At 35.6% G+C, this 14,549-nt stretch overlaps 1 protein-coding gene across 1 annotated transcript in view; it reads left to right on the forward strand.

Annotated features, from left to right (window-relative positions):
* Window positions 1–14,542, forward strand: part of LOC133323110 (protein spire-like) — a gene marked incomplete at both ends in the record, with an annotated part of 70,007 nt that extends 55,465 nt beyond the window's left edge. The window contains 7 exons of the mRNA XM_061532065.1: window positions 114–316; window positions 4,444–4,736; window positions 8,305–8,399; window positions 13,288–13,418; window positions 13,570–13,938; window positions 14,033–14,236; window positions 14,304–14,542. Of these exons, the coding sequence (XP_061388049.1) occupies window positions 114–316; window positions 4,444–4,736; window positions 8,305–8,399; window positions 13,288–13,418; window positions 13,570–13,938; window positions 14,033–14,236; window positions 14,304–14,542 (1,534 nt within the window). The remainder of the gene's footprint in view (window positions 1–113; window positions 317–4,443; window positions 4,737–8,304; window positions 8,400–13,287; window positions 13,419–13,569; window positions 13,939–14,032; window positions 14,237–14,303) is intronic.
* Window positions 14,543–14,549: the final 7 nt, after the last annotated feature.

Here is a 14,549-nt window from a genome sequence, read left to right on the forward strand (position 1 = left end):
TTTTTGTGCAACATTTTCGCCTCTGATTACATTGTTTATGCATCACATTAATTTGTTGCATTGCCCCATCTTGTGACTAACTCTTTGGTATTTTTCTGTCTTCTTCATTCCAGTGCTTCCTACTTCTACCACAATAACATCATCATCAGCATCACCAGCAGCTGCAGCAGGCGCACCGCCGGTCTCATCCCAGCAGCAACAGCTGCACCAATATAAATTGCGGGATTCATTGAAGCAACTGCAGGAACCGAATGAAATCCATACAACACCGCGTTCCAAGCAGCGTATCATCAAAGTGGATTTCTCATTGATTGAGGTATGTTGAGGAATGGGTCATATCATCCATCTATCGTATAATGACATATAATGACATTTGTGTTGACATAATAACAACAATGGATGGGTGGTGCTCACCAGCAAAACTGGGTGATGTGAGAATTGTGATCACACATCCATCCATTTATTATTTGCCGCATGTAGGGGGGCGGGGGAGGGTCTTGAAATTATCGAATCATTGGGATTCATTGTTGCATTTTGCTTGCTTGTTGTCATTGTTATTGTGCCCCCTTTTTTATCATGATGCAGCATTGTGGGTAATGTTAATGTGGTTACCACTGTCTAGATGATTGGTTGCAAGACGAGATGCCATGGAAAGTGAATTGAAAAAAAATAGGGAATGTCTGGAATTTCGATTTCATTTCATTTGCGGTGGAAATTCCAAGTTACAGATGTAAAAATATTTTTACACGAAATGGGAATAACATTAATAAATTACGATTGGGGGAAGATATTCAAATGATAACGGGAAATTCAATTGAAACCAGTAAGGAAAGTAGTAAAGTCCGAATGGGCCGACTATATTATACCCTTCACCACTTTCGATATATTGTACATATGTATCCTAGCAAACGACGCGTTTTTTGTTACATATCTATATCTGAACCGATTTCAGGGAAAATTGCCAGAGACTAATTTATATTACTTCAGTACGTTGTGTCAATCGGCCTAGCTATGAATCTTTTCAGGAAGATTAGCAACATCATTTTAGACTTAATTCAGTACCCTATACCAAAATTCGTGCAAATCGAAAGATATATGGGGACTTTGGTGAACCAATTACATAAAATCGGACGAAAATATATATGGGAGCTATATCTAAATCACAAATGTCGTGTAAATCAAAAAATTTCCAGGGACTTTAGTGGACTATTTAACTAAAATCGGGCAAAACTATATAGGGAGCTATATCTAAATCTGAACCGATTTTCATGAAACTTAGCACACATTATTATAGACGCAATTCAGTACGGTATGACAAATTTCGTGCAAATCGAAATATATATAGGGTTTTTGATGCACCAATTACCTAAAATCGGATGAGAATATATATGGGAGCTATATCTAAATCTGAACCGATTTTCACGAAACTTTGCACACATCATTCTAGACTTAATTTAGTACGCTATGCCAAATTTCGTGTAAATCGAGAGATATATAGGGACTTTAGTACACCATTTACATTAAATCGGACGAAAATATATATTGGAGCTATATGTAAATCTGGGCCGATTTTCAAAAAACTTAACACACATCATTCTAGACCTAATTGATTACGCTATGCCAAATTTCGTACAAATCGAAAGATATATAGGGACTTTGGTACACCATTTAAATTAAATCGGACGAAAATATATATGAGAGCTATATCTAAATCTGAACCGATTTTTCCCAATGTGAAGAGTATAAAATCCAGCACCTGTGAAGAACTAGAAAAATGTTCTTATAAAACTCTACATTAAGTCGCGTTGACGTACAGAAGACCTACAGAAAATTTAAATTTTCTACATTAGGTTATGGTGGCGTATAAGTAGGTTCAACACTCATACGCCATGAACACCTAGGAACAAAATTACAGGAAAGTATAAAAGGAGTATTTATAGATGGACAATAGGTTTTTTTGTAGACAAAGAGAAGTGTGGCTTTATCGAAATTTAAAATTCTACATTAGGTCATGGTGCCGTATAAATAGGGACTACATTCATACGCCTGGAAGACAGGCAGGACAGGCACGGTGCTCCCGGCCGTTCTAGCCTAGCCTAATCTCAAACACAAAATACTTATCAATAAACTATTTGTTCTAATAATAGAATTTGATCTGTGGAGAGTTTTCCCATAGTGTGCGTCATAAAATCTCAACACCAACAACAACTGTCTTATCAGCGTTGCATGTGGGATTTTAGACTCTTATCTTAAAACACCCCAACGATCAAATCTTCTGTAATACAAAATTCTGTTCAAAGTATTTTGAACAATAGGCAAACTGAAGCAAGTCTTAATCGAAGCTTAAATTTTTGCATTGATTCATGGTGGCGTATAATTGGCGGCAATAGTCATACGCCATGAAGTCCTACAGACACGACGAAGGCAAGACAGCAAACTGGCCGGATTTTTGGGTTATGAAATAGGAGTCTTAAAAGAGTATTTTTTCCAAAAATTATCATACCAAGAGGGAATCACTGTAGTCCAGATGGAAGGAGTCCCTACAATATGTTAAGTTCACAAAAATTATGTTTGGAGCTTAGGAATTCCTTTAAATGGGTTAAAAAATCCATATTTGGACATGGCTACTGAATATATATTTTTTTTAATCCACACCTTGAATAAAAATATATATTTTTAAAATCTGCCCTGCTGTGAATACTTTAAATATTTATTTTTTTCCTTTAATATTATTTCCTCCATTGTTCGCTATCATAATTAAGTGACTGACCGTATATGTGACCACATGACAACTACATTACTCCACCATATCACTGATTATTTCTAGCCATATTGAATTACAAGAAAAAAAAAAACAACAACAAATAATTGAATTACAAGTCATAAAAATTGTCTGCCATAGAAAATTTAACCTGTGTCTCTGTTGTGGTTTTTAAATCCACTCAACTCCTCCAACCACCTCTTCCTCCGTGGTGCTATATCAAATTATTGCACGCAGCTTTTATTCTGTGATTGCAAAAAGGTGAGCAGAAAGAAGGTAGTAATGATGACCCCATAGTGTCCGGAGGTAATTAAGGTGACTGACTGCTAAGGGATGGGATAAAATTACAAAAAAAAAAATTTAAAGACAACCAAGCACAGTTCCTATAAGGGAAAAACCACACACACATTTATGTAGATGAATGGTTATGTGGGTGTAAGTAAAATAAATACAGTTAAACCAGTCCATATTGGTTCAACCTGACGTTCTCAATGTTCGCCTCTCATTTTTGTGTAATTAAAAAAAATTATCCCTCCTATGTCCCTATGGTATGGTAATTTTCCATCAATGATTGGTTGTTCTATTTATTTTTTGATGATCCAACATCCTTTGCTTCGGATGGCCATCAATTGACGTCATTGGACAGTTCTAGGTTAAAACGAATTGAAAGCCATATAGACACAGTCAGTCAGCCACTGGCAATTGACATTTCTCGGATAGACAAATGAACATAAATCCCAAATCTTTGGAAGTAAAAAAATAAATAAAAATACATTCAACAGACCCTATCACATAGACAACCACCCACCTACCTAACTCATCTGAGCTGTTTTGCACGCACCAAGCTTGCCATATGTTTGTAAATCCTACTCACGTACTACCAACAAATTAAGTTAAAATACAAGGTTAAAGGGGAAGGAAATAAGGACTCAAGTTTTTCAATATTACAGGGGTACCTGGTTATGGCGGAACATGGTGGAATTGAAGTTATACAGAAGTCGAATATTCATATGGACAGAAATTTCAGCCTAAGTGTAGTGATTATAGACGGACAAGAAGTTTTTTGTAGACAAAACGAGAAGTGTGTCTTTATAGACATTTAAAATTCTACCTTTGGTCATGGTGGCGTATAAGTAGGGACATCAGTCATACGCCCTGAAGACCTACGGACAAACAGACAGGTAAGGTAGTCATTGACGAGCTAGGCAAACAGATCCAAATCCTAATAGAAACTTAAAATTCTACATTGATTCATGGTGGCGTATAATTGGCGGCAATAATCATACGTCATGAAGAACAAGCTTGCCATATGTTTGTAAATCCCACTCACGTAATGTCAACAAATTAAGTCAAAATAAGATGTTCTGCAGGGAAATAAGGACTCAATTTTTTCAATTTTACAGTGGCGGAACATGATGCAATTGAAGTTACATAGAAGTCGAATTTTCATATGGACGAAATTTTCTTCAAAACAAAGTTGTGTATAACAGCGATAAAAAAAATCTCATTTGTCTGACCTTGTCCTCTTCCCCATTCCCACACATCCCATGAACAATTTCATCTATGCCATATTTTCTTTGTTTTTGTATTTTTCCATACGCTTCCACATAAAAATTTGCATTTTATTGTTATTCATTTCTCCGTTTTATTTTTTCATTCTATGTTTTGTTTCTTTTTTCCAGGATGACGATCCATGTTTCGATGAGACCTCATTGGCCTCCACAACATCATCATCCTCGACAATGGTCGGTGGCGGTGGTGGAGGACATCAGCTCAATCATAGCATAGGTGTTTGTTCACAGCCAAAAATGCCACCCTATCCCATTGGTGGCTATATGATGAGCGATGCCACCTCCACCTCAGCTGTAGCGGGCAAAGGTGCGACAGCAACAGGAACATCCAGCAACAACAGCAATACGACCACACAACAAGTGCCCACAACACTGACAACACGTGTTACACGGCGTACAAGTAAGTAGTTATCCGAAAAAAAGAAAAAAAAAAACAAATATTTAGAATTACAGTAGATATCTAAGAGGGTGGTATGATAATTCTTTGGAAAAATATATATTCAGGTTGAAGAATATTTAATAGAAGGGAGGGAATTTTTCATTAGGTAGGACCGAATGAAAAATTTTATAAATTTTAACAATCTTCATTAGTCCATGGTGACGTATAATTAACGCCAACAGTCATACGACATGAAGCACAAAAGATAAAATCCGGTCCACGCCTTGTATAGAACCGTAAAAATATTTTTTTAAACATTCAAGCCGTTAAAAACTATTTTTTAAAACATTCACGCCTTCTGAAGATCCCTAAAAAATTTTATTCAAAGAATTCATGCTCTCTGAAGATCCCTAAAACATATTTTTTAAAAAAATCCGCGCCTTGTATAGGTCCTTAAAATCATTTTTAAAAAAATCCAGCACCTGTGAAGAGAACAATTCACTTATAAAACTCTGCATTAAGTCGCGTTAACGTACAAAAAACCTACAGAAAATTTAAAATTCTACAGTAGGTGGCGTATACGTAGTGCCAACAGACATACGCCATAAACACCTATGAGCAAAAAGCCAGGAAAGTCGGTCTAAAAGGAGTATCAATAGAGGGACAAGAAGTTGTTTTACTTTATAGACATATTTAAAGTTCTACATTAGGCCATGGTGGCGTATAAGTATGGACAAAAGTCATACGCCCTGAAGACCTACAAAAAAATTCGCAGGAAAGACAGTCTAAAAAGTAAGAGGTGTGATGAAGTTCTCATAAACGAATTGAAGGGAGATTTCATTGACGTGCAGAAAGGTGATTTTATAGGCAAACAGAAGCAAGTCCTAATAGTAGCCTAAAATTCTACATTGATTCATGGTGGCGTATAATTGACGGCAATAGTCATACGCCATGAAGACCTACGGGCAAAAAGGAAGGAAAGACAGCCTAAAAGGAGTGTTTATAGACAGACAAGAAATTGTTTTTTACAGGCAAAAAGAGAAGTGTGTCTTTATAGAAATTTAAAATTCTACATTAGGTCATAGTGACGTATAAGTAGGGACAACAGTCATACGCCCTGAAGACCTATAGAAAAAATCGCAGGAAAGGCAGTCTAAAAATTAAGAGATGTTATTAAGTTTTCATGAACGAGTTGAAGGGACTTTTCATGGCTAGGAAGATCTTTTTATAGACAAACAGAAGCAAGTCTTAATCGAAACTTCAATTTTTGAATTGGCTCATGGTGACGTATAATTGGCGGCAATAATCATACGCCATGAAGACCTATGGACAAAAAGCCAAGAATGTCAGCCTAAATGGAGTGTTTATAGACGGACAAGAATTTTTTATAGACAAAGAGAAGTGTGACTTTATCGAAATTTAACAGTCACACGCCATAAAGACCTGTGGACAAAAAGCCAGGAAAACCAGCCTAAGTGGAGTGTTTATAGACAGACAAGAAGTTGTTTTTATAGACCAAAAGAGAAGTGTGACTTTATAGAAATTTAAAATTCTACATTAGGTCGTGGTGGCGTATAAGTAGTGACATGATTCATACGCCAAGAAGGCCTGCGGACAAACAGTCAGGAAAGGCAGTCTAAATAGTATGAGGTGTGATGAAGTTTTCATAAACGAGTCAAAGGGAGTTTTCATGGGTAGGAAGCTCTTCTTATAGACAAACAGAAGCAAGACGGAATCGAAGGTTAAAATTTTGCATTGGCTTATGGTGGCGTATAATTGCCGACAATAGTCATACGCCATGAAGTCCTATTTCTACTCATAAAAGTCTCAAAATGCGTATTCATAAATCTTATATATGGGTGATTTCCAAAAAAATACGATTCAAAAGAAATTTCCCTTTAGTTACAGGTGGCGTATAACTACCATCAGTAGTTATACGCCATGGTGACCTATTGACAAAAAAAAAACGTAGGAAACACAGATAAAATGAGTCTCTTTAGACAAGTTGGAGCGGTTTTTAATAGAGGAGCTAGGTGCAGTTTTCATAGAATCTGCACAAGCGGAAGCGATTCTTTATAAAACTCTAAAATTCTCAATTGGGTCATGGTGGCGTATAATTAGCGGCAACACTCATACGCCATAAAGACCTACGGATAAAAGACAGGAAAGACTGTTTAAAAGTATTTTATAAAGGCGAACACGAAGTTGTGTTTATAGAAAAATCATAGCGGGTCTTTATAGAACATTAAAATTCAATATCGGACTGGAGTCTTCATAAACAAATAGTTTATTATTTCCGGACGAGGCGAAAGAAGTCTTATACATAAACAGAATAGTGTATTTATAGAGAAGTCCTATGGACCAAAAGAAAGGCAAGACAGCAAACTGGACGGAGTTTTGGGTTATAAAATAGGAGTCTTAAGGGGGTAAATTTTCCAAACATTATCATACCACCCTCTTAATCCTGTAGATTGCTATTATTACATTTTTTTATACAAATAATATTTTTTCGTAACAATTAATAACTGTACTATATATTCTTGAAATGGTTGCCCTAATCTATTAACTGGCGTTTTGTTGGCATTTTCAAAATTTCTTTAGTTTTTTTTTTTTTAAATATATTATTTGTATTTATTTTTATTGTTGTTGTTATTTATGCATTTTTTTAATTTTATTTTTAATTTTTTTATAATTTAATTTTCTTCTTTTTTTCTTTAAGGTATTTGATTTATTAATTGTGGTTATTGCTTAAAAAAAATATTGTTGTTGTTTTGGGGTAGATGTTGTTGTTTTCGTTTAAAGCCAAAACTTAGATTCCTACTACTACTACTACAATTCCTAATATATTTTTATTTTGAGCCTAAACTAATTTTTAGTTATTATTTAAAAAAAACTAAAATATGAAATACCAAAAAAAGCTTTTTGAACAAAAAAAAATTGAAAAAAAATCCGTTAAGACTAGTCGTTTAGTTTTGTAAATGTAAATTTTTTGTTGTTATTCTTTATCGGTGGAAAAAAACTGTTCTGCCATAATTTATTGGTCATCGGAAACACTTTTTTTCTTGCTCCATAAAAAACCAAACACACACACCAATACCCACATATAAAAATACACACATACTGAAGCCTTATTGACCTCAAAACCCAAAAAAAAACACTAACATCAACACTAAATTGAAGTGGTTTCCTTAAAACAAAAATTAAAAAAATAATTTTCAACTCGAAATCTAACAAATATTGGTTGTAATTAAATACTAGATATACATAAATATTTAAACAAAAAATAATAATTTTTATTAGTTGTAGTTTTGCTCTTAGTATCAAAAATTAAAAAAAAAATCCTCATTTGTAAATTTCCCATTCAACAAAAAAATTTTAAAATTTAATTCAAATAAAAAAAATAATAACTTGGCTAAACAGTAGAGTTTATTCCTTTGAAATCTTCACTTTGATTTGCAACAAAAAAATCTACAAAAAAAAATAATTTTGAAAAATAAACCAAATCCCTGCTCAATGCTCTCTCTCTCTCCTTGTGTGATGTGATGTGTGGTGATGACAAACTTATTTCTTGGGTGAATTTATCTAGCCAAAAGCGAAGATGTCGTCGTTGAAAATGATGTTGATGATGGTGATGATGATCCCTATACTGAGGATGAATATCATAAATTCTTTGACAACGCCTTGGAATGTAAATATTTTTTTTAAAAAATATATTAATTAAATTTCTTTTCCACTATTTCTACTCATAAAAGTCTCAAAATTCGTATTCATAAATCAGATATATGGGTGATTTTCAAAAAAATAAAATTTCAAATAAATTTCCCTTTAGTCATAGGTGGCGTATAACTACCATCAGTAGTTATACGCCATAACTACCATCAGTAGTTATACGCCGTGGTGACCACTGGCAAAAAACGTAAGAAACATAGACTAAAGGAGAGAGTGTCTTAAGAGGAGTTAGAGCTGTTTTTTTTTAGAGGACCTAGGTGCAGTTTTCCTAGATGAGTTTCATGGAATCTATATAGGCGAGCACCATCCTAGATCAGCTGAAGCGATTCTTTATAGAACTCTACCATTGTACTATGAGTCATGATGTCGTATACACCAACAATAGCCATACACCATGATGCCCTATGGACGAAAAGACAGCACAAGTGGAATATATAAGTATATTTAGGGGTAACATGGATATAGGTAGGGTAACATTCATACGTCATGAAGACTTACAGATAAACTGGCAGGGATGTCAGCGTAAAAAAGAGAGGTGAAGAAAATGATCAGAAAATTTACATTAAGCCATGATGACGTAGGGACAACAGTCATACGCTCTGAAGACCTACAGACAAACTTGTTGGGATGTCAGCAAAAAAATTGAGAGATAGGTTGAAGTCTTCATTGACAATCAGGAAGGTGTATTTATAGACAAGCACGAAACGAGTCTTTATAGAAATTTAAAATTCTACATTGGGTCATGATGGGGTATAATTAGCGGCAGCAGTCATACGCCATAGACCTTTGGATAAAAAGCCAGGAGAGTCAGCTCAAAAGGACTGCCTATAGACGGGCAAGTTGTAGTTTTTTCTTGTAGATAAACATTTAATATTAGGTCATGGTGGCCTATAAACAGGGACAACGGTCATAAGTTCCGGTGACGTATTAGTAGTGGCAATAGTCCTACATGAAGTCCTACAGAGAATGAGAATGAGTGAACTGAAAGGCTATCTTTCGCAGTTGAGACGAAGGAAGTCTTAAGTGACGAGCTGAAGGGAGTCTTATAGACGAGCAGGAGGTACTTGTTCGCAGAAAAGAGTCTTTATGGAGGCGCCGATGCAAATTTTTATAAACCAGCTGAAGGAAGTCTATAGAACAGTTTGAGGACTTTTACAAACGTGCTTAGTAGAGGCTTCATAGAAGAGTTTTTTGAAGACTTTATAGGCGAAGTGAAGGGAATCTTTGTAGGCGATCTCAAAGGAGTATTTAAAGACGAGAACTAGGGAAACTATATACAAGCAGAGGTGATTCTTTATTGACGACTAGAAGGGAGTAATTTTAAACGAACTGAAGGAAGATTTCATAGATGAGCAGGAGTTTATAAAGCAGCTGAAGAATTTTTCTATAGAAACAAATTTCGCTGCGAACTTCGAATTTCTTTAGAGAAAAAAGACTACACTGATGAATTATTTTCTAGAGAAAAACCTGAGGCTTTTTATAGAAAACAAGACTCTTCACAGAACCGTAGATTTTTTTTCTGTAAAAAATACTTCTCAGAATACTGAGGATTTTTTTAATGAATTAGCTGAAGGCAGTAATTTTAAACGAACTGAAGATAGCCTTCATAGACGAGCTAAAGGAGTATTTGAAAGACGTGGATGACGTCTTTCATAGACTATGGAGGCTTTACAGAACAGCTGAAGGTTTTCAGAGCGCAGAAGAATTTGTCTATAGAAAAAATATTTCTCAGGGAACTGATGATTTCTATATGAAAAAAATACTCCTCAGAGTGCTGATCTGATTTTGGGTGAATTGCAGGGTGTCTTCAATACACGAGCAGATATTTTAGACGTGGTTATAGACAAGCACAAGGGAGTCATTATAGAGAAACTATTCGGAGCATTTGTTGACAAGCGGAACCGATTCTTTACAGACGAACTGAAACGAGTTTTTGTACGCGAACTGGAGGGATATATGGAAATTAAAAAAAAATTATATAGGATCATTGTGGCGTATAATTAATGTCACCAAACATACGCTGTGAAGCACTACAAATATATAAACAAAGCTGGGTATTTGTAACGAGTTGGAGTGAAGTCCTTACAAACTATTGGAGTGAAGTGTTTGTATTGACAGTTGAGACCTTATCGAACAGGGGACTGGGGCAGTATTTATAATATAACCTAAGAAACTCTTTATGGTCAATCAATATATAGAAAAAGGAAAAGCACTCGTAGTGACAGTAGAACTCGAAGTCTACATAGTCTTATGGGGACTTTTTTTATTTTGTAATTTTTTGAAATCACCCATATAACGTTTACAAAACTTGTTATACATATATACGTACATACATCTCTCTTGGAAATAAATAAAAATAACTTCACTATCACATCAATCGGCGCTAATGCTGCTGTCATCCCTGTCTTGTCATACGTTTTGCAGACAAACTCCAAACTCAGAAACTAAAAGAAATGTTCATATGCTTGCTTTTGTTGTCCCCCCTCCTCTACATACCTACATATATTTACGATAGACTATTTACCTTTCACACTCGCACACATACATACACCACATATAACACTTCTGCCAATGGTTTTTCCTTTCATTTCGTTCTTTCTTTTTTGGAACTTTCATTTTCTAGTCAAAAATCGAATCAACTTTTCGCACACATACACATTCATACATATATTCAACTGTATATATTCACAGTCCTTTGTGCATTTTTCCTATATTTCACGAGTTTTTTTTGTTTTTGGGTGGACATTTTAGGTCATCGTCATCGCCTTGCCTAATTTATTTGTGTTTGCATTGGTCATTGTCCTTCTTTGTTTAAATGTTGTTTTCTTTCTCTCTCATTTTCAAAGTTTATTTTTGTGTTTATTTCAATTTTTATTTAAAACCAAGCCTTGTAAATATTTGAACATTTTTTGCATACTAATGTGGCTGGCTAACTAACAAAGGATCTCAGATTTATTGCTTCGATTCAACATAACCTCAATTCTATGTCGCATGTTAACTAACACAAAAACATATACACACGTCGTGTGCTTCTTTGTTAGAGATTTCGGAATATTTTTCTGTAAAAAAAAGACTTGTCAGGGTACTGAGAAGTCTTTCTCAGCGGACTGAGGATTTTTTTTTTATAGAAAAAAAAACTTCTCTGCGGACTGAGGATTTATTTTCTATAGAAGAACGACTCCTTTGCGAATTGAGGAATTTTTTTCTATAGAAAAAAGGCTCCTCATCGGACTCAAGAATTTTTAGAAAAAAAGACTCCTGAGTGGACTGAGAATCTTTTTCTATAGAAAAAAGACTACTCATCGGACTGAGGAATTTTTTTCTATAGAAAAAAGTATCCTCAGTGAACTGAGGAATTTGGAATTTTTTCCTATAAAAAAAGACTCCTCAGTGAACTGAGGAATTTTTTCCTATAGAAAAAAGACTCCTCAGTGATCTGAGGAATTTTTTCCTATAGAAAAAAGACTCCTCAGTGAACTGAGAAATTTTTTCATATAGAAAAAAGACTCCTCAGTGAACTAAGGAATTTTTTCCTATAGAAAAAAGACTCCTCAGTGAACTAAGGAATTTTTTCCTATAGAAAAAAGACTCCTCAGCGGACTGAGGAATTTTTTTCCATAGAAAAAAGACTCCTCAGTTCACTATGGAGGCTTTTTTCTATAAAACAAAATTCACTGAGGAGGCTTTTTTCTACAGAAAAAAAGTCCTCAGTTCACTGAGGTGGTTTTTCTCTATAGGAAAAAATTCCTCAGACCACTGAGGGGTCTTTTTTCCATAGAAAAAAATTCCTCAGACCACAGAGGAGTCTTTTTTCCATAGAAAAAAATTCATCAGACCACTGAGGAGTCTTTTTTCTATAGAAAAAATTCCTCAGACCACTGAGGAGTCTTTTTTCTATAGAAAAAAATCCTCAGTACACTGAGGTGTCTTTTTTCTATAGAAAAAAATTCCTCAGTACACTGAGGTGTCTTTTTTCTATAGAAAAAAATTCCTCAGTACATTGAGGTGTCTTTTTTCTATAGAAAAAAATTCCTCAGTACACTGAGGTGTCTTTTTTCTATAGAAAAAAATTCCTCAGTACACTGAGGTGTCTTTTTTCTACAGAAAAAAATTCCTCAGTACACTGAGGTGTCTTTTTTCTATAGAAAAAAATTCCTCAGTACACTGAGGTGTCTTTTTTCTATAGAAAAAAATTCCTCAGTACACTGAGGTGTCTTTTTTCTATTGAAAAAAATTCCTCAGTACACTGAGGTGTCTTTTTTCTATAGAAAAAAATTCCTGAGTGCTCTGAGGTGTCTTTTTTCTATAGAAAAAAATTCCTCAGTGCTGTGAGGTGTCTTTTTTCTATTGAAAAAAAATCCTCAGTGTTCTGAGGTGTCTTTTTCTATAGAAAAAAAATCCTCAGTACTCTGAGGGGTCTTTTTTCTATAGAAAAAAATTCCTCAGTACTCTATGGAGTCTTTTTTCTATAGAAAAAATTCCTCAGTACTCTGAGCAGTCTTTTTTCTATAGAAAAAATCCTCAGTACTCTGAAAGTCTTTTTTTTCTATAGAAAAAATGTCTCAGTCCTCTTTTTTCTATAGAAAAAAAATTCCTCAGTACTCTGAGCAGTCTTTTTTCTATAGAAAAAAAAAATTCCTCAGTACTCTGAGGAGTCTTTCTTCTTTACAAAATAGTTCCGAAAACCGCATCCACAGCATAAACATTAAAAAATTCCAATATTGAACATATTTACATTTTAAAAAACCATACCTCCATATTGTGCACCACAAGAAAAAAAAATCACAACAACAACAAAACATATCACTAAAATTACACACAATTTGTTTCCATCCTTGCCATTATAGCCTATGATCTGGCCACCCAGTGTGAATCACGACGGGCATCACAGCGACGACACACCATTGTTGGATGTCAAAGTAATTTGGATGAGACGCATTCAATGCCGACATCAAGGCCCGGATCCAGGCAGTCCGATGTACATAACACAACTGTTGGTGACAGTGTGAGCACAGCCAAGCAGGTAGGACCCCTGAATTTATTTTTCAAAATGCCAAGCTAATCCCAAATTCCCTTTTTTCCAATAGCTACACAATGAATACAATGAACAGCAAGATCATCTACAGCAGCAACAGCTAAAGAGATCCCAAAGCCCCAGCGCACACGAGCAGAAGCAGGAGTCGGAGGAGGATAATTGCAGCGATAGTCGTTCGTCATCCTCGTTAGGCCCGTGGAACAAATCCTTTATGGATGAGAAAACCTGGAATGAACGTGGTGACGATCGCCTCTCATTAACCCTGGAGGAGATTGTCCACATTCGTTCGGTTATGACGAAGGCCGAATTGGAGGGCCTTCCGGTTGGTATACGTGTCAAGGAGGATGTCGAAAAGCGAAAAATCTGCTTTCTTTGTTTGCGCACCAGATTCTCGATATTCGGTCCCTGGGGTATTCAGTGTAAAATATGCCAGCGAACCGTTTGTTCCAAATGTTATACCAAAGTAAGTCCCCCTTGCCCCCTACAATGGCTTCAATTCCCTTAATCCGATAATTTATTTATTTATTTATTTATTTTTTTTTTTTTTTGAAATACAGATGCGCATACCTTCCGAACATTTTCGCAATGTTCCACTTGTGCTAATCTCACCCTCACTGCTGTCAAGTCCCGCTGGTTCGAGCACACCCTCACCATCACATCATGCTCGCTATGCCCATTCCTCGTCGACGGGTAATATTTTGGATGAACAATTCCCCAAGTCTCTGATTGAGAAGCTAATGGGTTCCGAGGCTCAGCGTAAGGTAAGTTATACGAAACCCCTATAATACAAATCTCCATTAACATTTCTTTGAAATTCCCTACCCTTAGGCACGCAACTCTGTGGGCAGTGCACCATCATCACCCAAACACCAAAGATCAAATATGAGCACACCCGGCATTATGGCCGGCGGCAGTGGTTCCGGTGTTGAAATTGTTACTGCTGCTGCAGGTCAAGCAGTTGAGGCTATACACGATACATCATCATCGTCATCGACAATGACCACATCGTATACGGCTGGCACTCACTATTATCATCACCAGCAACAGCAGCCTCATCATCCGCATCAGCAATCA

This window comes from Musca vetustissima, unplaced genomic scaffold (assembly GCF_032173495.1).
Source record: "Musca vetustissima isolate MV318-11 ecotype Yass unplaced genomic scaffold, APGP_CSIRO_Mvet_v1 utg94780, whole genome shotgun sequence".
NCBI classification, from domain to species: Eukaryota; Metazoa; Arthropoda; class Insecta; order Diptera; family Muscidae; genus Musca; species Musca vetustissima.